This window comes from Lagenorhynchus albirostris, chromosome 14, assembly GCF_949774975.1.
Source record: "Lagenorhynchus albirostris chromosome 14, mLagAlb1.1, whole genome shotgun sequence".
Lineage (NCBI taxonomy): Eukaryota > Metazoa > Chordata > Mammalia > Artiodactyla > Delphinidae > Lagenorhynchus > Lagenorhynchus albirostris.
In genome coordinates this window covers 61,628,920-61,650,203 of record NC_083108.1, presented here as the reverse complement: position 1 = coordinate 61,650,203, position 21,284 = coordinate 61,628,920, and the positions used below count along the sequence as shown (strand labels likewise).

The 21,284-nt window shown below is 59.2% G+C and overlaps 1 protein-coding gene across 5 annotated transcripts in view; it reads right to left on the bottom strand.

Annotated features, from left to right (window-relative positions):
• Positions 1-8,176: 8,176 nt before the first annotated feature.
• The window catches only part of TXNRD2 (thioredoxin reductase 2), a 34,572-nt gene continuing 21,464 nt past the window's right edge, over positions 8,177-21,284 (bottom strand). The window contains exons 12-18 of one of the 5 annotated variants that reach the window (XM_060120764.1): positions 14,583-14,719; positions 12,215-12,310; positions 11,886-11,978; positions 10,484-10,555; positions 10,305-10,402; positions 9,240-9,458; positions 8,177-8,388 (exon numbers count right to left, since the gene is read on the bottom strand). In XM_060120764.1, the coding sequence (XP_059976747.1) occupies positions 9,335-9,458; positions 10,305-10,402; positions 10,484-10,555; positions 11,886-11,978; positions 12,215-12,310; positions 14,583-14,719 (620 nt within the window). In that variant the 3' untranslated portion in view covers positions 8,177-8,388; positions 9,240-9,334. Of the gene's footprint in view, positions 8,389-9,239; positions 9,459-10,304; positions 10,403-10,483; positions 10,556-11,885; positions 11,979-12,214; positions 12,311-14,582; positions 14,720-19,260; positions 19,581-21,284 lie in introns of those variants that run through there. The other 4 variants (XM_060120766.1, XM_060120765.1, XM_060120767.1 and 1 more) reach the window with 4 other exon arrangements.

The window sequence follows — 21,284 nt, the reverse complement described above, 5'->3', positions numbered from 1 at the left end:
ATATTATTATGCAACCTTCACCACCATCATCTCCAGAACTTTTTCATTACCCCAAACAGAAACTCTGTCCCCATTAAACACTCCTCCTCACCACCCCTTTCCCAAGCTCCCAGTAACCTCTATTCTACTTTGTCTATATTAATTTGCCTATTCTAGGTACCTCGTATAGTTGGAATCACATATTATTTGCCATTTCACTTAGAAGAATGTTTTAAAGGTTAATCCATGGTGTGGCACCTATCAGACTTATTGTTCCTTTTTAAGACAATAATATTCCTTTCTACATATATACAACATTTTGTCTATCCATTCATCTGTTGGTGGACACTTGGGTTCCTCCCATCTTTTGGCTGTTGTGACTGATGCTGCTGTGAATGTGGGTATACAAATATCTGTTTGAGTCCCTGCTTTCAATTGTTTTGGGTATGTACCTAGGAGTGGAATTGCTGGGTCATATGGTAATGCTATGTTTAACTTTTTGAGGAACTGCCAAATTTTCTACAGTGGTTGCATGAGTTTTCATTCCCGCCAGCAATGCACAAGGGTTCCAATTTCTCCACATCTTCACTAACAGGTGTTCTTTTCTTCTTTTTCTTTCTTTTCTTTTTTTTTTTTAAATAATGGCCATCTTAATGGGCGTGATGTGGTACCTTTTGGTTTTGATTTGCATTCCCCTAGTGACTAGTGATGTTGAGCATCTTTTCATGTGCTTATTGGACCTGGATGTGTGTTTGAACTGGGAGGCCCAGAGGCAGTCGTCAGGCTCTGAAGTGTTCAGGGTTGGTGTCAGGTCTGTGGCTCCCCAGAGCTAGGGCAGCAAGGAAACAGGGACACGCAGCCCAAGAGGTGACGCCAGCTGCCTGAGGACTGCTAGCCTGTTAAGCCTGCCTGTGCTGCTTGCCCCTGGACCTTCCTCAGGGCCCGTCCCTAGAGCCAGCTGGTGGACAGCAGAACCCAGAACCATTCCTGCCATTTCTTTGTTCAAATTTGCTCTGGTCACTCCTACCTTAGTTCTTGTAGTGCAAGCAATCACTCCAGCTGTCACCTAAGTGTCTTCATTTCTCCCTCATTTTTGAATAATATTTCTGGGTTGGCTTTCTTTCTGAATGTAGATTTCATTCCATTTCTTCTCACCTTCATTTTTTCGATGTGCAGTCAGACACATGTAACGTATCCTTATTCCTCCAACTGTTCTCACAGTTTCCTCTTTGTCTTTGATTTTCAAGAGCTTGACTGTGATATGCCTGCCTGCCTGGCTGTTTGTTTTTATGTTTATACTGCTTGAGATTTGTTGGGATTCTTGGATCTATAAGTTGACCCAAAATTAATGAAATTTCAGGTCATCATTTCTTCAAATTTTTTTTATGCCCCATTCTCTCTCTTTTCTCCCTCCGAAGCACGATTATATTAAACTTTATTTCTTTTTTAAAAAAATAATTATTTATTTATTTGGCTGTGCCGGGTCTTAGTTGCAGCACGTGGGATCTTTGTTGCTGCATGCAGGATGTGCGTTGCGACGTGCAGGATCTTTTAGTTGCGGCATGCAGGCGCTTAGTTGTGGCACGTGGGATCTAGTTCCCTGACCAGGGATCGAATCTGGACCCCCTGCACTGGGAGCTCAGAGTCTTAACTGCTGGACTACCAGGGAAGTCCCTAGACTTTCTACTGTGGTCTCTCAGATCCATATTACCTCTATTGTTACTCTCTATTCTTTTGATTGGACAATTCTTATTTATTTGTCTTCAAGATCATTGACCCTTTCTTTTGCCATCTCCAAACTGTTCTTAAAATCCGTTAAAGTCCATCAAGTTACATTTTCATTTATTGTTATACTTTTCAGTTTTAGAATTTCTATTTGGTTCTCTTTGACCATTTCCGTTTCTCTGCTAAAATTCTCTGTGGTCATTCATTATGGCCAATTTTTCCCTTGAGGACTTACCTATATTTATAAAAGCTGTTTTAATATTTAATTCCAGGGACTTCCCTGGAATCCGCTTGCCAATGCAGCAGACACAGGTTCAAGCCCTGGTCTGGGAAGATCCCACATGCTGCGATGCAACTAAGCCCGTGCTCCACAGCTATGGAGCCTGCACTCTAGAGCCTGTGAGCCACAATCACTGAGCCCGCATGCCACAACTACTGAAGCCCACATGCCTAGAGCCCATGTTCCACAACAAGAGAAGCCACCTCAATAAGAAGCCCGCACACCGCAACAAAGAGTAGCCCCTGCTCTGCAATTAGAGAAAACCCGCGCACAGCAACAAAGACCCAATGCAGCCAAAAATAAATAAATTTATCTTTAAAAAATTTAATTCCAACATCTGGATCATCTTGGGGCTGGTTTCTAGGAACTGCTTTCTCCTCCTGGCTAGGAATCACATTTCCACGTTCCTCACACATCTAGTCATTTTTAGTTGCGTTCTGGACACTGATGGCATTTTGTAGAGCCTTTGGAGTCTGTTATCTTCTGAAGTGTGTTGGCCTTTGTTTCATCAGGCCTTCCACTTTGAACTTTTGGAGGCATTGTTTTATTTTTGTGAGGGTGGATCTGTTGCAGTTTTGCCTTTAGTCCTACACAAACCCGTTAGTCTTGGATCCTAATTTTTTCTCGCAAGGTGTGGACTTGCTGTAGTTTCAGGGGAAAGCCCACAGTGCTTGCACAGCCCCTGTGACTTGGTGGGACTTGAGATCCAAACTCTCTGTCCCCCTGCAGTGGATGATCACTGAAATCTCTGCTCTCTCCTCCTTGAGTCTCGCTCCCACACGAGCAGTTCAGTCATCAACCAAGGATCTGACGGGAGTTTACATGCAGGTTTTCAGGGATTTTCTCCCTCATTTCCAGATGCTCTGGCTGACCCCAGCTGTTCTCTGGCACCTCAAGCCAACAGGACTACAGCTTCCTATTCCCATTCTGGTGACTGGTGCCCTGCCCTAGGGAGGGCCCTCAGGGGAAAAGCATATACACGCAAATCTCACTCAGTACATTTCTTTTTCCAGTGGCTGGATTCCCTTTAGATTTTTATTGCTTTTGGTTGATCTTCAGTGCCTTCAGACAGTATCTTTTCTATTTTGTGTGGAGTTGATCACTTTTATTTGCAAAAAAGTTAGCTTTATACAAGCTGCTCAGACACCACCCAGACCAGCCCCTCTGCCCCCTGTACATCTGTCTCCAATAGCACCAATCCAGCTATGCCTGCCTGTATTAAGACACACAGCACCTAGTGGAACACTTGGAGCAGACCTGGCCTCCTGCTCCCCTGTGTGGCCCTGGCACATGAGAGCTGGAGGAGGAAAGCTGCAGGAAGTCAGGTCAGCTCTGAGCTGCACCCCTTTCCACGGACACACGGTGTGTGGAGCTCAGACCTTGCAAAGCAGGCTCCTCGGACCTGTCAGGATGGAAAACACAACGTAAAGGCTTCACACCCAGGTTCATCAACAGCTGTGCCTCGAGCACCTACTACACACCAGGCACCATGCTGGGGACAGAGACACGAGGAAGGGAGGCTCCTTTAGGGCAAGAGAGAAACACCATTCCAGGAAGGCTTCCTGGAGGGAGAGCCTTGCACTGAATCATAACCAAGGAGGGGGGCTGGCCAGGCAGAAGGTTGGAGGCACAGCCTGGCAAAGGCTTAAGGGCCAGGCGAGTGCCGTGGGGGAAGTGATCCCACTCTCTGCCTCCCCGCGGCAGGACCTGGTCCTCGCAGCCCTGTAGGGCAGGTGGGGAGGGCCTCCCGGTGCAGTTCCTCGCCCGGTGTGCCCAGGCATGCACCTCTGGGAGGAGGCAGGCGCCGGGCGGGCCTCTGACCTGCAGAGAACGGCTGATGTGAACAACACTCCACTTGTACAATGTCTCCCCTTTGAAAACCAGATACTCCCTGAGCTATGGAAACCCAACCGCTTGCTGAGCGTCAGGACGTTATTATTATAATCACCCGGCCCAGTTCCAGCCACCGGGGCAGGACAATGCGCCTTTGAGGCCGCAGAGGGCTCGCCTCCCATCCACCCTCTCCCACAGGCAGGGGCCTGGCTGCACCTTCATGCCCCACGGGGCACCTGGGGGTCTGGGCATCAGTCTTCTCACTTGTCAGGTGGGGGCCCAAAGAAGACACGTCCAGATGTTGCTTCGATTGCCTCCTGTTCTGTCCCACATCTTGACCCTGGTAGCTCAGGAGCCGCTTACATCTGCTTTGGGGGAACTTATGGGTATGAAAATTCTTCAAAGATACTAAGACCATCAGGGGCCACTAGCCATTCTTGCCATCATGGGCTGCATGCCTCGATAACCTAATTATGAAAAGGGGGCCTGTGGGGGGCCATGCCCAGTGCCTGGAGCCCTGGCCGGGTCAGTGGCTGGCGGCCAGGCAGGGAGCTGGGCCCTGCAGGCTCCTGACCCCCAGCTGCTACGTAACAAGGCCACAGTGCCTGTTGCTCATGGTTCTACTTTATTCCCAAGCTTTTGGTGTTACTTGATCATCAGATTTATGCCATAAAGATCCCAAATTTATTAGGAAAATAAAACCCCAACAAACTTAATTTCATGGAACTGCAGGCTGCATCACTGTCCCATGAAACCCTAGAGGCCAGAGTCTCAAGGCTTTAGCCAGGCCTGCCTCTCCTGTTTGCTTCTGCTGTCGCCGCTGGGCAGCCCGGGGGCAAGGCTGGAGCAGGACCAGCCAGGCAGTGAGGGCTCGGTGGTTCCTGAGCTCACCTGCGTTCGTCAGGATTGGGTGTTCACCCTGCGGGTGCCCTGTCCCCAGTGGGGGTCAGCTCCAAACAACAGGCACGCAGAGGGAGGTGGTCCTCCTGCTGCCCACTTGGACGGTGCTGGTATGGCTGCTGGGACCCGGGCTTGGGTTTCAGGATTAGGGACACCCGAGCACCATAAGCCACGTTTGGCTAGGATTAGGCGGGCTCAGCTCTAAGATGCTCTGCTGGCCCTGGGAAGGCACAGGTGCTTGGCTGGGGCCCAGGACGTGCAGGGTTCCCAGAGCCCTCGGGGCAGGCCCAGAAACCCGAGAGATCTCCAGGAGCTGGGCCGCAGGGAGGGCCGGCCAATGGGGAGGAGTGGGCCTGGGGAGAGCAAACGGGGAGAGCAGGAGTCTGCCTCGGGGCAGACTAGGCTGTGCTTCCCCCCACAGACGTCAGACCCAGGTCTGAAGGCCACAGCCCACCTGTCCTGAGGCCGAGCTCCTGCAGACCAAGAAGCAGCATCTATAAAACAGTCTTCTCCCTCCCAGTGTTGCCCAAAAGATCCGATGTGTCAGCAGGAGCGGGTCTCCTGCCGGACCCTGGCTACTCGGGGCGGACAACCCAGCTACTGTCCCCAGGCACCATGGCACCCGCCCAAGGGGATGCCATCTGTGGCCATCGGGATCAGGCATCACTTCCACCAAAGATGCTTCCTGACAGGACTGGGCCAGCAGAGGGATGTGCTGTGGGACCTTGGCACTACAGCAGAGACAGGGCAGGGGACACTCATGGGGCTGTTTGTGATGTGGCCACCTCGGGCCCAGGCACCCTGCTGGGCTTGTTTTCCCCGGGGGTGTGTGGGGGCATCTCCCAACCTGTTTCTGGCAGTGACTGGCCCACAGCGTCCCCCCACGTGCACCCGGACTAGGACCCAAGAGTGGACCGAGCAGGACCGGTGGGTGCTGACCAGAAAGGAGGTGGGCAGTGGAGGTCAGGGCAGGCTTGGTCAAGCTGGACAGGAAGAGGCCATGGCTCAGGTGAGGGCAGCCAGGGGCCCTGGGCTCCCAGAGGGGCTCAGGGATGAGTGGGGGCAGCCTGGGGCTCTTGGTGGCCTGGCCCAGACCCGGCCAGCACGGAGGAGCCTCTCATGGTGGACTCGTAAGAACCAGATGCTTCCGTGAGTGATGTGAGTGTGGGGCACTGAGGCCTCACTGTGGGCGGTGCCCTGACTGGGGTGGGCCGGGCGCCCAGAGCCTGAACAGGGTCCACAGGGCTCAGTCATTCAGCCTGGTGGCCCTGGGCCTCTGGACAAGCGCACTGCCCAGCCTACTCACGGCATCCCTCTTGCAGGGCCCTGGGCCACCTGCACCGCGGCAGCTCCTGGAAGCTCAGCGTCAGGCAGTGAGTGGTGGGTGAGGGCCTGCTTCAGGCCAGGACACCAGCCACGTCTCTGAGCTGTTGCCTGGCTTGTGGCCACAGGACAGATGCCCCAACCTATGGGCACCACCTGACAATGGCTGTTTCTCACAGGGCAACTCCGCCTGGAGGACCCCTGGCTGGACCTGGCGGTCACCTACTCAGCCAGGCCTGCCGCCGCGTGAAACTATGGCTGAGGCATGTGTGGGGTGGGTGTTCCCTGCTACCCACCCAGCAACACTGGGGGTCACCACACGGCTGTGGGATGCTGGGGGGCACCCACGGCCTGCGGAGGGTGTGTAGCCCTCAGCCCAGCCCTTGAGGACTGGTCACCCTCCCCTGTGTATCCGTCTCCCTGGGGGCCCAGGACCTCGGGGACAGCACCTCAGGGGGCTGGGAGAGGACTGGGGTGGCGGCAGAGGGCTTCCCAACGGAGGGAGAGGCAGGGGAGGGGTGGGCTGGCCCCAGCGGCAGCTCCCCCACGTCACTGTACAACTCGCAGCTACAGATGAGTGCAGGACATCGCGGGGTCATTGTAGGTTACACAGAACAATCTGAGGAATTAAAGTCATATTTTCATTGCACCATAAAAACATGCCAAGGTGCAGGAGGCGGCCCTGGGCCCAGGTGGAGAGCACCTGGCCTGTGGGGTTCTGGCCCCTCCCTATGCTCCCTGGGAGGAGGGATTGGAGCCGGGCTTTGCCCAGGGAGGGGTCTCAGGCCACGCAGTGAGCGAACCTGGAGCCAGGCAAGCCCGAGGGACACACAAGCAGGACAGAATGCCCTGTGCCCAGCTCCGGCCTGAGACCCAAGAGTACAGCAGGTGCCTCCCCAAGTGCAGGGCGGGGGACTGGGGGTCAGCGAGGGAAGCCTGGGTCTGCACACACCACCCCACTGGAGCCCCCAGGGCAGGGGGATGGGGGACATGGCCGGGCCCTTTGTGGCTCCTGATGTTTGGGAACAGGGCCAGGCCCCTGCCTGCAACGGGGAGGGGGTGAGCCCTGCGTGGGGGAGGGGCCTCCACACTGGTGGCGCCCCAGGGCTCTCCCGAGCACCGTGGGGGCTTTGTGGGGGCTTTGTTCTCCCTTCGGTGGCCACACAGGCTGCGTGAACTGGCCAGAGAGAGGATGTCGCAGGCACAGCTGGATCGAGGCTGCCCTGGGAAAGGGGCTGCAGGGGCACTGACATGGGGCGGCCGCCTGTCAGGTACGTGGGGCTCCCAGCCCGACTGCATCACCCGGCATCACAGTAAGCCGTGAGGCCGCGTCAGGTCCCTTTTGGCCCCATGCGGCCATCCCAGTGTCCAGGGCCCCCCTTCCATCCCGGTCAGCTGACCCCACAAAGCCCGCCCCCTGCCTCCAAGGCTGGGAGGCCATGCCCAGCGCAGAGGGAACCTCCTCGTGGGGCCACCAGCCGGGCGTTAAACCGGACACGGCTGATCGCGCTGCATTTGTCAAGAGGCCTGGCCCCTCCCGGCACTTGGCGTCTCAATGGGGCGTCTGAGGGCCGCTGCACACGCTTCACGCGAGCGGCGTCTGAGTTCCCGCAGGCCCATTAAGGCGCAAAGACATTCCTTTGTTCGCTGACAAGCAGGGTCCCACCCAGGGCTCCCGGGCGGCAGACTAAGTGATGTTTTCTTTGGGAAGACACGAGATTAACCGCCGCTAAAGCCCCAGTACAATACCGGGCCCTGCCCGTCGCTGTCAGCGCCACCTCTCCGCGGTGACTGACAGGTGCTGGGGGCCTCCCTCCCCGTCAGCCTCCAAGTGCGGGATTAGCCTGAGCCCAGCCGACAAGCTGGATGGGGCCCGGGAAAGCGGAACATTCGGGGGACAGGGCCTCAGCACCATCCCACTCCTGTCACCGGCCATGACACTGGCAGGTGGCTCTGGAACACAGCCTGCGTTCCCAGGAGGCTCTGCTCCAGGAGGAAAGGCAGGGTCCTCCGGGGCGGGGTGATGGGGAGCCCCCGCACGCTGACCCCAGCACAGTATGACTCGGAAGGGATTCCCTATGGTGACGGATGGGCGGCCACCCCGGGTGCGTCGGGGACATCATGGGCAGGGCACACTTCCGGAAAACACCCTCTTTATTTGTGCCCTGGAAACGCCGGTGAACTCAGACGTGGGCAGCCCGCGGGGGGTTTCTGAGCAAGTCGTCATCATCTGGCATGGGCGGGGGTGCGAGATGCAGGCCTCGGCCATCCCTGCAGGGTGCTCGGCGTTGGTCCAGATGCACTGGGCAGGGGCGAGGCTCACCCGGGCTCGGCCTCCAGCATCCTGCCTGCCGAGGATGGGGGTCAGCATGGGGTGGCCCCACGTCCCCACACCCGCCCGCACACAGGGACTCTCGGGGGACAGAGAAGAAACCAGCCAAGGGGTGGCCCTACCCCACCAGGTCGTGCATAACTGTTAGAAACACCCTGAAATGATAAAGCTCATCAGAGGCAGCCCTGTCCAGGAGGTGTGGAGGAGCCAGTGCCCTGGGTGCCCCAGGAGAGGCTCTGGGCCTGGCCCACTGATCCTCTGCCGTGGCTTGGCCCCTCACGCCCACCTGTGGGCATCCCGTGGGTGCCCACTGCTCTGTCCACAGTCCCCCGGGGCCCTCGGGACCCCAAGCCAGGAGGAGCCGACGGCCAGGGGTTGCCCCTCTCAGGCTGACAGGCGGAAAGGCCCCAACCACAGGCATCCCCTTGGCTGGGGTCAGGCAGGGACTTGCTTATTTCCTCCTAGATGAGTCTCAGGACAAACATCACACCCCGGGGCTTCTGGCAGCCCACTCAGCCCGGCTTTGCAAAGTCTAACAGAACCAGACTGCGGGTGGCTCTGAGCACGAGCCTGCGTCTCCACCTTCTGGGCAATAGAGAAAGGAGCTGGGCTGTTCTGAGCGGGGCAGGTGGTAGGGAGGCCCACTGAGCATTCCACACCCTGAGTCCCCAACCCCCCCGCCCCCAGGACAGGCGCTACGGGGTGACCCTGGCCCCCAGACACCGCCTGTACATGAGGAGCAGCAGCAACCCGGCTGGGGTCTGGAGTGCCCTGTGGGGGGTGGGGCCCTCTCGGCAGGTGCAGCTTCTCCTGCACCTGGAGAGCAATTCACAGTGGCACCCTACTCCCCTTAAACATAGGACCTACCTGGCATGCGTACCTGGCTCTGAGCCTCTGCTGAGCCTGGCCGTGGGGGCAGAAGTCATGCTGAGCACCCTGGGTCTAGGGATGGCCGCTTAGCCTCAGCAGCCGGTCACGGTGGGGTCCAGGCCCGAGCGCTTGGAGATGCGCAGCTTGGCCACCTCCTCGGCACAGGTTGGGTGGATGCCCACCGTCCGCATCACCTGCTGGTAGGAGGCCCCACACCTGCACGCCGGGGACAGGGGATTCGGGGGACAAGTCAGTGCAGGGAGGCGTGTTCCAGTCCCCCCGCCTCCATCCTCAGGTGGTAGCACACGGGGGAGGGTTGGGAGGTCACGGTCTCCTCACCGTCCCCCAGCCCTGGCCCCCCTCCTGTCTTCTCCAGCTGGCAGCCAGGAACACCTGCCAACACCTATGCTGGCCCCGCCCCACCTCCCTTGGAGCAAACACCCCGAGCCTGCAGCAGCCAGGCAGCCCCACCTTGGGGCCCACCTCCCACCTGCCTGGCCTGGCCTCCTGCTGCCCCCAGCCCACCAGGCACAGGCCCACTCGCCCTCCTCTCTGAGTTCAGCCCCCTCCCTCTGCTTCACCCCAGCCCTCCTGCCTCTGACAGCCCCTCACCAGCTGCCTGGCCTCTTCATACCCAGAAACCCACCCCCACCAGACCTTCCACAGCATGGGCCCCGGAGCCCCGCCATGCACAGCCTGCAGCTGGGACCAGCCCCACAGGACACGTACCCCCCCGGAGGCCCTCCCAGCATACTTGATGCTGAGGCCCTGCTCCTGACTGACTGGGCACTCAGCCCCCAACCCTCATTCTGAGCAGAGAAGACCTACTGTGCCCCTCAGGCCTGGCTGGGGACATGAGCCCGTTCCCCCCGGTTGGCCCGGCCAGAGATGGACATGGCCACCTCTCAGGTGACCGACCGGACCCGTCCCATTGGGCAGACACTCTCTGAAAACATGACCATGAGTGACCCTGATGTGGCAGACTTCCAACAGCGGTGCCGCTGACTTTCGGGGGACCCCAGCCTGAGTGTCACGTAACGGCCCACATTCCTGTGGACTTACTTGATCCCCAGAGCAAATCCTTGAGTAACTTCGCCAGCATTGGGGCCAAGGAAGTGCAGGCCCAGCACCAGCTGTGGGGGCTCCCGCAGACACACCATCTGAAAGGCACACGGTCAGCAGGGGCGTGCGCGGCCGTGGGGGCTCTCTCTCATCCCGGCCAGGCCCACGGGGATGCTCACCTTTATGTAACACTGGGACGCATCCCGTTCAGGCACCACGAACTCCAGTGGTTTATAATACGCGTGATAAACCTGGGTGACAAGACACGGATTCCTGGGTCAGCGGCTGCAGCAAACTAAGCCCCGGGGGCATTTTACAGCTCGACAGGCTGTGGGCACAGTGGGGGGTGGGCCGGAACTGCCCGCTCAGCCTGCAGGTTGTGGTCTGGGGCAAGGACAAGGCTCGGCTGGCCTCGGAGGCACCCCTCTCCTCCCGGCACGGCAGCCTGCAGACAGACGCTCTCCCACCAGGCCCAAGACCCCCAAGAACTACAGCAGCGGAACGGGTGCCAGACTGGCCACCCTCTGACTTGCCCCAGAGCCCGAGGCTCAGTGCAGGCACGGGCACCGCCCAGGAGCACAGCCCAGGTGGACGCTGCAGAGAACGGACGGGGCAACCGCAGGCAGTGGAAGGGGGGCCCGGCCGCCCATCTGGCCTCCCTCGGGCACCTCGGTTCTTGCCGGGCCCTCACTCGAGCCAGCAGGCGGGGCGGGCGCGGCCCCCACCGGAGCTGCTGGACAAAGGCTTTCAGCGCCTGAGAAGGGCCGATAGCGCATTCGGGGCTGCGGCCGAGTAAAAAATGAGCAGAGCCCTCACATGTGCTGCACAGCCATTATTAATTAATGCAGCTTCAGAGAATATTGTTCTAACGAAGACAGAATTGAAAAGAAAACAAACAAAGGGCATTTGGCCATTCAACATTGTGAAACATAAAACAACATCACGGAATGCCACGGACACATGTCCCAGGGCACTTGTGATGAATCGAACAAAAATAGCAAATAAAGTGCCGTTGATGGAGGGAACCGGGGCGCAGGGATGCAGGGCAGGCACTGGAGCCCGGGGCGCTCATTCCCAAAGGGCCCCCGGCCGCTCTGGTGGCCACGTGGGTCCGGTTTCTCCCAGCCCGCCTGCAAGCTGCCACAGCACCCACAGCCCACCAGGCAGACCCCAGAGAAACCCCTCCCTCCGGGGTGGGTGCCTGGGTCTGGGCTGACAGAGGCCCACGAGGACCAGACTCGTGGAGGAGGCACAGGGCCAGGCGGGGGCAGAAGGGCAGGGGTGGAGGCGAGCAGAGGTCGGAGGGCAGGAGGAGCCTTTCAGGTCAAGGCAGACATGCACCCCCCTGAGGTGGGCCGCAGCCCAAAGGCCCCGTCATTCCCGGGGCTGCCCGCCAGCACTGCCAGCCCATCACAGCCATCGTTCCGGGCCCCACGCCCCACCCTGCTAAGCTGCAGGCCCCAGGAAGCAGGACGCCAACACTCCCGCTTGCCGCAGGCCTCTGTGGGGGCCAGCCATGATGGGGTGGAGGGCCACACAGGCCTGTGTCCTGGCAGCCCCCTCCCTGGGGCCCTGACTCACCTCTACACGCTCCTCTCCATGGCGAGCCACGGCCTCCTCCTCTGACAGCCCCACACAGCCATACTCCAGCGGTGTGAAGACCGTCGTGGGGACCTGGAGGGTGGGCCGGGATTAGGCACCAGAGCGAAGACCCCACTGGGGTACACCGAGAGCGGTAGTTGCAGGCTAGTCCCTGGACAGGCAACCCCCTCTCTTGTTCCCGGGCTGCACCTCACACACAGGTGCACACGCACACGCACATGCTCGCATGCACAGACACACGTGCACCCCCAGAACGAGCTGCAGCTCCCACAGGCTGGAAGTGGCGTCTGAAGAGGAGGGGCACTCACGTTGTCATAGTCCATCAGGTCTGAGGACCGACTGCAGAGCCGCTGGGCTAAGAGCCTCCCGGCCATGATAGCCGTGGGCGTCAGCTCTGGCCGTCCCTGGGAGGTGGGAGCACGGGGTTACTTCAGCTTGACCCTCAGTGGGGGTACCACCTTCCCAGTGGGGCGTCTCCCCCAGACGCATTTTGCCTCTACTTGTCCCCGCATGCTCCCCTCTGTCCTGCTCAGGGGGGAGACAGCTGTGGTCACGGCCCCTTCCCTGGAAAAGGGGGTGAGCCGCTAACAAGCCTGGCCACACCGCCCGTACCCACTTGTGACTTCTCTCAGGACCCCTTCTTCACGTCAGTGCCTTTGCAGAGCTGCCCCCACAACAAAGCTCAAAAGGGACCCAACCACCATTTACCCATTCACACTAACGGATTCGGGCTAAGACGGGCCCTGGGAGCAGCAGTGGGCTCCGACACGCAGCTTGTCTGGCACGTCAAGCCCATTACCGAGCCCAGATCGGACGCCGTTTCATGGAGGCCTCTGCCCCAGGGTGTGTCCTGCCGGGGAGCAGGGGGTGGCACAGCCCCCGTGTCCCCACACGCATCGGCCTGGGGCTGGCTGCCAATCACCCCTGCAGCAGCAGGAAATGCAGATGTTGTTTGACATTCCAGAAATGAATGGAGATCGGCAGCGATAAAGCTGTGTAGGCAGCCCGTGCATTCCACCGGCCTGACTAACTGACTAACGGGGACACAGCCCACACGGCACACGAGGTCTCCCTGAAGCACGGCTTCCCCTCGCCAGACCCCTGGGGGTTAACGCTTCTTGCTGCTCAGAGTGACCTTTCTGAGGGAGCAGGCTGAGTGTTTTAAGACACAGCACTGCCCAGCTAAGCAGCCAGGTCCCCAGGGCAGTGAGCAAGCATGAAGCCTCGTCCACACCAATGGGTCGACTAGGTGGCCAGATGACCCAGCGGGGGGAGCGGCTGGAGCTCTGACGCACCCAGCGGGCTGTCCCCGTGGTCGCGACACAGGGGGCTGTTTCCGACACAGCATCTCATGAGCCTGGGTTCATGGGGGGCTTGAGGCTCAAGCGGCAGCCAACTGGCTCTCATCTGAGCAATGGCCACGGCGGGGGCGGCCCCTCTGGTACAATGGGGACACCGGGGCCAGGCTGTAGTGCAGGACAGACTGTCTCCAGATGAGCAGGCTGGCCCTTCAGGAACAAAGGGAGGCCCAGCCGTGCATGGCCTCCCCGCGCCCCCTGCCCCATCTCCATGTGTGTGCCAGGCTCTCTGGAAGCCCCCCACCTATCACAAGCTGCAGCAGAGGCTGGGGAGGCTGAGGGAGGGGCGGTCCCACAGCATCGATGACGACTGCCGCCTTTCTGACCCCCACACTGAGCATCTCCTGACACCTGAAATAGCTCATTTGCTTGTCACCTGTGACTGTGACAGAACATCACCTCCACGAGGGCTGGGACTTCTGTCTGTTCCTGCAGTGACCCCAGAACCCAGAAAAGTGCCTGGTGCTCAATGTGTGAAGAATAAACATAAACTAACACCACGGTGGGTTTCACAGCACCCCCAAACTCATATCCCCCCAGTACCTCAGACTGTGCCCTCCTGGGAAGTTGGGGTCTTCGCAGGGATAATTAAAGTGAGGATTGACATGAAGTCAGCCTGGATTCAGGTGGCCCTAAATCCAGGGACAGGCAGGCCCCAGAGGAGATGCTTGTGAAGATACCCGGGGCCTCAGAAGCTGGACCTGGTGAGGAGGGTCCTCCCCAGAGGAGGGAGCACAGCCCTGATGCCTTGACCTCGGGTTTTGGGCCTCCAGAACAGGAAGGAACAAATTCTGCTGTTCTGACCACCCAGTTCGTGGCGCTTTGTGGCGGCACCGTGAAGAGGCCTGCTAGGTCTGGGGGCCCAGCCTATGATTGGGACCCTGCCCTGGCTGCCCTCCTCGGGACGCGATGCACGTGTGCAGGACAGGCCGACCGATCCTGAGGCGCCAGGGCTCATAGCTGAGCAGCCCCCGGTGTTTCTGGGCCCTTAAGGGGGGGCCACTGACAGATGCCTCCCAAGCCGGGCTCATGGGGGTCCGGACTGCCCAAGATCAGAGGTAAACTGAGGCCAGGAGGTTGAGGCCACTCCATGGTGTGCAAACAGACACCATCCCTCAGAGCTGACCCGTGAGGAGCTTCACGGCAGGATCTGTGGACGGTGCCCCCTTGTCCGCCCACCCGTCCACAGAGAGGAGGAGCATGGAGGCGGGGGTGATGCCAAGTCCTCCTGGGGCTCAGCGCAGAGCCCGTGTGAGCCACAAGGCAGGGGTACAGGGTCGGGGGACGGGGTGGGGGCAGGTAGTGGCGCAGGCCGTACCTCCGCCACGTCTCCGATGGCATAGATGTGGGGAACGGAGGTGGCTTCCTGGGCATCAACCAGGATCTTCTGAGTGTTGGGGTTGGTACGCACACCAGCCTTCTCCAAATTCAGACCTCTGGTTTCTGGAACTCGGCCTGAAGGACACAAAGAGCAAGGCTGGGAGGTTTTCATTAGTGGTTCTGACCGAGATTCCTTGTTTTATTTAAAACCCTTCTCAGAATGTCCACTTAGAATTGGTAAGACATCAAGCACCAACAGCGCCAAGGGCCTCAAACACGCGCTTACACATGTATGTACGTACACACACATGTGTGTATACATGTGCACACACAAACACCTGCATAGAGACTCAATGAAAGGACGGAGCAGGAATGGGGAGGAAATGGGGTGGATGGAGAGTCAGCAACAAGACCCTCCTAAACACATCCTATGATACAATTTTGTTTCTTTAAATCATATACACAGTTTATACGTATACATATTCAAAAAGTAAAATTAAACGCGGAAAAAAATCCCTATAACCTGTAAACAACCTAAAACAAAGGGGCCTATTGTAACAGAACACGTGGAAAGACAACTCGGGAGACCCTGCGAACCCACATTGGAACTGTACCTCCGAGGGTCACGTCCCCACAAGTGAAGATACTAACAGGTCCTATGTGTCACTCAAAGAGGATGGTTCAAACTCCGTAACGTCAACTTTGAATTGGAAATTCATGATTTTTTAAAAATACAAGGCTCCTGGCTCTGACCACAGAAACGGTGTAGAAGCAGCAGCAACCAAGGGCGATGTGCCCCCAGCCCCAGACTGTGATCCCTAAGCCCCTCCCCGCGGAAGGGGCCGGACTCCGCGGGGCCAGGTACCCCAGGCCACATGGTGGAGTGATGGACAGGAAGGATCAGCATGGCCGCAGGCTCAGCCCGACAGGACCTTGCAGCCTCTGAAGGCATCAGCCCAAGGGGAAGTCGGAAACAGGACCCAGGCCTCACAGACACTGGGGCCCCATCCCCTGTGTGCATTTCCCGGCAGGGGTGTCTCAGGGTCCTCACGTGGTCCCCCGGGCTGGCCTCCGCCCCCACCAACACACCCCTCCTGCAGCTTGTGCGAGGCAGGACGGTGCTCCACGTGGGTTTACCTCTCTCTGCCACCAGGCTGTGGCCTCGTGTCCCCACATCTGGCAGCGGCCGTTCCCCCAGCACCCGTGGCGCACGAGCTGACCCAAAGGAGGCAGACAGTGCGCACAACCTCACCCCCCCACTCCCCGGGCAGCCCCAGCTCCGAGACCTCCAGGGCCTACACTGCACACCCACCCATCCCTGCAGGCAGTCAGCGCACGAACCCTGCTCTTGGGGGAGAGGCCAGAAGGGGAAGTGCCAGGCACTGCCGGCTCCGTGTGCTCACAGCCTGCGCCCCGTCACAGCTGAGCTGCCTCACCACCCTTTCTCTCCCAGTTCAGACGATGTGGCCTCGTCGAGCCAGGGCGGCAAGGGCCACTCTTCCTGCCCGACCCCAGGGGGGCAGCGGGTGGCCCCCGTCACCGTGGCTGGGGGATTCCGACGGCAGGACGCATGGCTTCAAAGGCACAGTTCCCACAGCTTCCATGGCTCAGGCCCCAGAGGTCGGGTGGTGGCTGGTGGAGCCCGGGGAGGGGAGCCTTAAGTCTCCAGCTGCTCTCCTGGCGGGAAGTCAAAACACAGGCTCAGCTAAGCCTGCTTCTTGAGCGGATGGCTCCGGCCTCTGCATTCGGCTCGGCCCCAGGAATCGGGGACTGAGGGCTGGCGCCCTTCGCCGTCAGATTGGACACGGGTAGTGCAAGGCCAGGAGGGCCCCACCTTCTGACGGCACCAGTACTGGCCCTATGGTCCTGATGGAGACCCATGAGTGCAGAGTGGGACCTGCCGCCTGCCCAGCATCCTGCCAAGGTGCCTGGGGACCCAATGGGCACCTGGGAGGGGACTGGACTGTGCTCCCAGAGAGGAGGGAGCTGGCCCCACAGGCAGGACTGGAGGGCATGGGCTTAGTGGGCGACAGTCCCTTATGCAGGGGCTCATAGCTCAGTCCTCAGGTTCCTCCCCAGGCCCCCAGGCCCTGCGCCTCCCGGTGACACTCTGGGCTGGGGCTGGAGAGTCCAAGGGCAAAGCCGGCAGCACTTGGACCAGCTGCTCTGACGCCGGCCATGCTGTCCCAGGCTCTCCCTTGCACCCCTGCCTGGCTGGTCACAGGAGGTCAAGAGTGCTTCCTCCTGCGCCTGTGGTAACCATGGTAACTACACACCTTGCAGATGCCAGCAAACCATATCCCAGATCCCGAAGGAAATAAAGATAAATTTGAAAGTAGTAACAGGAGACGGTAACATATGCTGGAGTTAGGTGGCCTCTGCAGTCCATTTTGAAGCCAGGATTTTTTAGGACGTTCTGCATACATGAACTTGGAAAGTATGTGGGATGTGTGAGCCAAGCCACTGGTAAAAAGAATAAATGGATGGCTCATGGGGGGTGGGGGGCAGCACAGTGAAGAACAGGCCGCATGCAGCAGGCACTCCACTGACGCTTCCAGAATGAAGACTGAAGGAAGGGAGGGGCTGGAGCAGGCGAAGCCCCAGGGGCAGCCGCGGGCACCTCAGGGCTTGGAAGCTGGGCCTTGCGGGTGAGGCCTGGGGTGGGCAAGCCCTCAACAGGGGTCACACAGGGAGGGACAGGCCCACGCCCTCTGCCGCGCTGCCCCCTCGTGCTCAGAGCAGGGGGTCATGCCCTCCCTTTCAGCTCAGGCCCAGAGCCCCAGAGGAAGATGGAGAACGGGTGTGGGGCCCGGGGGGCTACCCAGTGGCTGGTCGCTCGGGCGCCAGCTCAGGCCCAGGCTGGGCTTACATGGCAACGGTCACGTTGTCCTCCGACTGCCTCCCTCGCACCTTGTGTGCAGGTAGTGCTCCTCCCACGATTGGTGGAGGCCCGTCCCGGTCACCCTGCATGTCACGGTCACACACTGCCCTGTCCGGCACGCGGGCTGCCTGCTCCTCGCCCTGCACGGGGTTGGTGGGCCCCCAGGATGAGGATGGCACCCTCAGGGGGGCTTCGGGGCGCAGGCAGGGCTGCCCCCTCCTCAGTGGCAGTGGGCTCTGCTCATTTGCAGGGCGGTGGAGGGGGGACTGTGAGGATTGAATTTGCGCTTCTTTGACTACTAGTAAAATTCGGTGTTTTTTTGGCCACATGTTAAATTAGCTGTATCTCCTCTTGAGAATGTCTGATACTGCCCTTTTCATTCATTTATACGCATCCTCGTGATTCTCTTCCCTTGAAAGAGTTTCTTCCTTAAAACCCACGTGACTCGCTGCCGTGCTTATTACAAATGACGAGAGCACTAGAACTCCACGTACGAGCAGACACCCGGCTTCCTCCTTGGAGGCGATGTCCACACACCCTGCCCTTGGAGCTGCCCCTCGCCTGCTGGCCGGAGTCCCTCGGGGGGACTGTGTGAGCTCCGGTGCCTCGAAGCTGGGATGGCCCTCCCTCCCAGCGCCGACTGCCCAGGGCAGCACTGCGCCCGAGAGCGCTCGATGCGGCCGGGCCAGTCCAGCCTCCTCTGGTCGCACTGGGAGAACCACCAGCTGGTCATGGCTACTTGCTCCTCAGCACACGGGGACGCAGACAACCAGATACACGTCCTCTCACGTGCCCCTTGCCTCCCGTTACAGGAAGACGGGCATTCCCTCCAACTTCATGCCTCCTTGGAGCACACTTCCCGACGAACAGGGGGATCGTGTAACGAGGGAAGATTTCAGTGCCGGCAGGAGTGTGAATGGTGAGCACAGGCTGTGGTCAGACACCGCAGCGAGGGTGCACAGGCAGCAAAGTGCCGGGAGGCAGGGACCCACCCTGGGCGACCCTCCCAGGGGGCACAGCCAGGCCACTGTGGGGTCCCCACCTAAGAGAACACAGCCACAGAAGGGGCTGTGTCCTCGGGCCCAAGGGCTTCAGTGTGGTTGTTGGGTGCTGCTGAGAAGCTGGCCTCCAGTCCTGAGCCAGATCTCACGAGCTCCCTTTTCCCATGTTTGAGGCTCAAACGTGACACAGGTAAACGGCAATGGCTTTTTGCTAAGACAAAGCCTGAGGAAGAGGAGATGGCTTCAGGGGCTGACTCCCCCTGCCTTGTCTCGAGGCAGGCACTCTGGGCCCCGTAACAGTGGCCACCTGGGTGGGCTCTTCCAACTTGGGCAGGGCTCCTGTGGCCCAGGGATGGACATGCCAGAGCCTTCATCCTTCCCTGGAGGCTGGAGATGCTGAGGGGCCCGGGACCGTTTCAGCTCCTGGTTTTTCCGAGGTCATGGTGCTCTAGCCATTCTTTAAAATAAGAGGAAGCTACAAGGAAGCTGAAGGCTCCTGCTCGGAGGTGTCCACTCAGGGCCAGCCAGTCCTGCTCCCACCCCCCACCCCCCACCCCCCACAGCCAGGCTCCAGGCCACAAGTGGTTAACTGTGCCGGTGAACACGAGCCTGCGGCAGGCGGGCTGACTGTCTTCACTCAGCACCGTAATCGGCACATCTGCAGACAGGAAATCCTCCTCCTGCGAGTTCCCAGCCTGTTATCTAAGACACCTGGTGTGGGTGGGTGATTCACAGACAAACAATGAGCCGGCCCCCTGCACAGCAATTAACTGCTTTAGCTGCTAAAGTGTTTAATCCACCACGTGGAGATCAAGGCTGCACCGAGGAAGAGGCTGGCAGACTGCAGGGCCCACGTCCCATCCCCGCATCTGTGAGCCTCGTCGGCTGTGGCCAAGGCCGTCCACGTGGACCGTCCACAGGGCACGAGGCGCATCTTTCCCTTTTCATTTTTAACACGTCAAGTCCAGACGGTGTGGATGCAGCACTGGCGTCTGGGCAGACCTACAGTCTGCGAGCTCTTTGCCTCCTCGGCCGTGCCGCCCAGGTCGTTGTATTTTGACCTCCAGGATCACCCTTTGTTGCAAGTAGAAATAACGCTTGGTTCAAGGCTTACCTGGTAAACAGGCGGAGAACGTTCCCGGTTGTTAAACTGGGAAATGGTTCCTGAATGTTTACAAAACCCGGCGGGAGCAGTGGCCCCGCCAGCACTTGCCCGTGCAGACCCAGGAGGCGTGCCAGGAACCCGCCACCGCAGCGCCGCCTCGGAAAGCAAGGTCAGAGGCCAAGGACTGTGAAAAACTTCCACCCCCAGCATCAATCACGCCCGGCAGACTGTCTGGGGGATGCTCTTTTTGAAAATACAGAAAACAAAACCAGTTGGGGAGGGCTCCCGGGGCCTTGCCTGCCGCCCACCAGGGTCGTCTGGACGCTGGGAGGACCCTGAGGCTTTCCGAGGGCCCGGCCCCTCACCCTCTGGCTGCTGCCAGCAGCGTGGGCTCAGCTGATGGCATCTGGGTGCAGGCCGGCGCCTCAGTACAAAGGCGTTGGGGACCAAGCGGGAGGATGGGGTGCGAGTGGGAGGGGGAACCAGCCACCTCGCCAGTTAGAACGGATTTTAAATTAATAACAATCAGTTTATGTTTCTGGGTCTGAGTAGCGTTCATCAAAATAAACCTACGTAAGATTTACTTTTACAATTTGGTCAAGAACATTTCCTCTGGTAATCTAGCGGATCTTGGTCAAGAGGCAGTAAGTTCACTCCGGGGCATTTCAGATCTTTGCCTCGTTCCTCAGAAGTGAATTGCTGACTCCTCCAGAGTTTATTTCATTTTCTGATTTCCCACTACTCTAAGCACCGCAGCTTCTCAGAAGTGCACTGCTGCCCGGGCCCACCTCCGGGGACGTGGGGGCCTGGGAAGCCGGGGTGGACAAACGCTGGGGGACAGGCCCTCTGAGGGCTCGGTACACTCGCCGAGTGCTGTGGAGCCGGACAACAAGTTTGACGACCACACGGACTCAGAGCCCAGGCCCAGACCGTGGACGAGTGACCGGGCTCGGCACGAAGAGACCCACGGGCTGGAAACACGGGAGAACGAAGACACTGACCGTCCCTACGTTTAAAATGCAAGTTGACAGATCAGGAAAAAGGGTCCCAAGCCCACGGGCCACAGGCACCAAGGCAGGTGGGTGTCCCGGCAGGTGAGCCCACACGCCCTCGGGAGCAGGACCCGCAGCCCCTCTGTGGGGAGCCCCTCGCAGCGCCTGCACTCTCTGCTCCACCCTCAAAGCCCATTCCTCTCCAGGCTGACCGTCCCAGCCCTGGCAGGGGCCCCCCAAATCCACTCTCCCCTTCTCTGTGGGGGCAGCGGGTGCAGGGAGGGCCCAGCCTGGGAGGGAGTGTGCCCGACAAGGTCACCAACAAGCCGTTTCTGCATGGCCACACTTGCTCGGCCTTCACCCCCACAAACAGGTGGACCCATGCCTCTCGGGGAGCGGGAGGCAGGGTGGCAGCCAGCCCACGCCTGCTGGGAAAGGCCCGGGGCCTCTGCCCTATCACTAGACACTGCCTTTGCAAATCTGCAAAGTGTGATTTCTGGCAAGGCCGGGAGGACGCCCACTCCCAACACGAGATGACCCACAGAGCTGAAGGCAGCCAGGGGGACGCGTCAGAAGCAACAAGAAGCCGGCTAGAAGCTACACGTCTCCATTACGTTCACATCTCCATTACGTTCACGTATTAACAGCAGCTCGCTTCTGCATGCCACTGTCCACAGCAGCATTTTCCAAGACACCCAGAAGATAGAAGCAACCCAAGTGT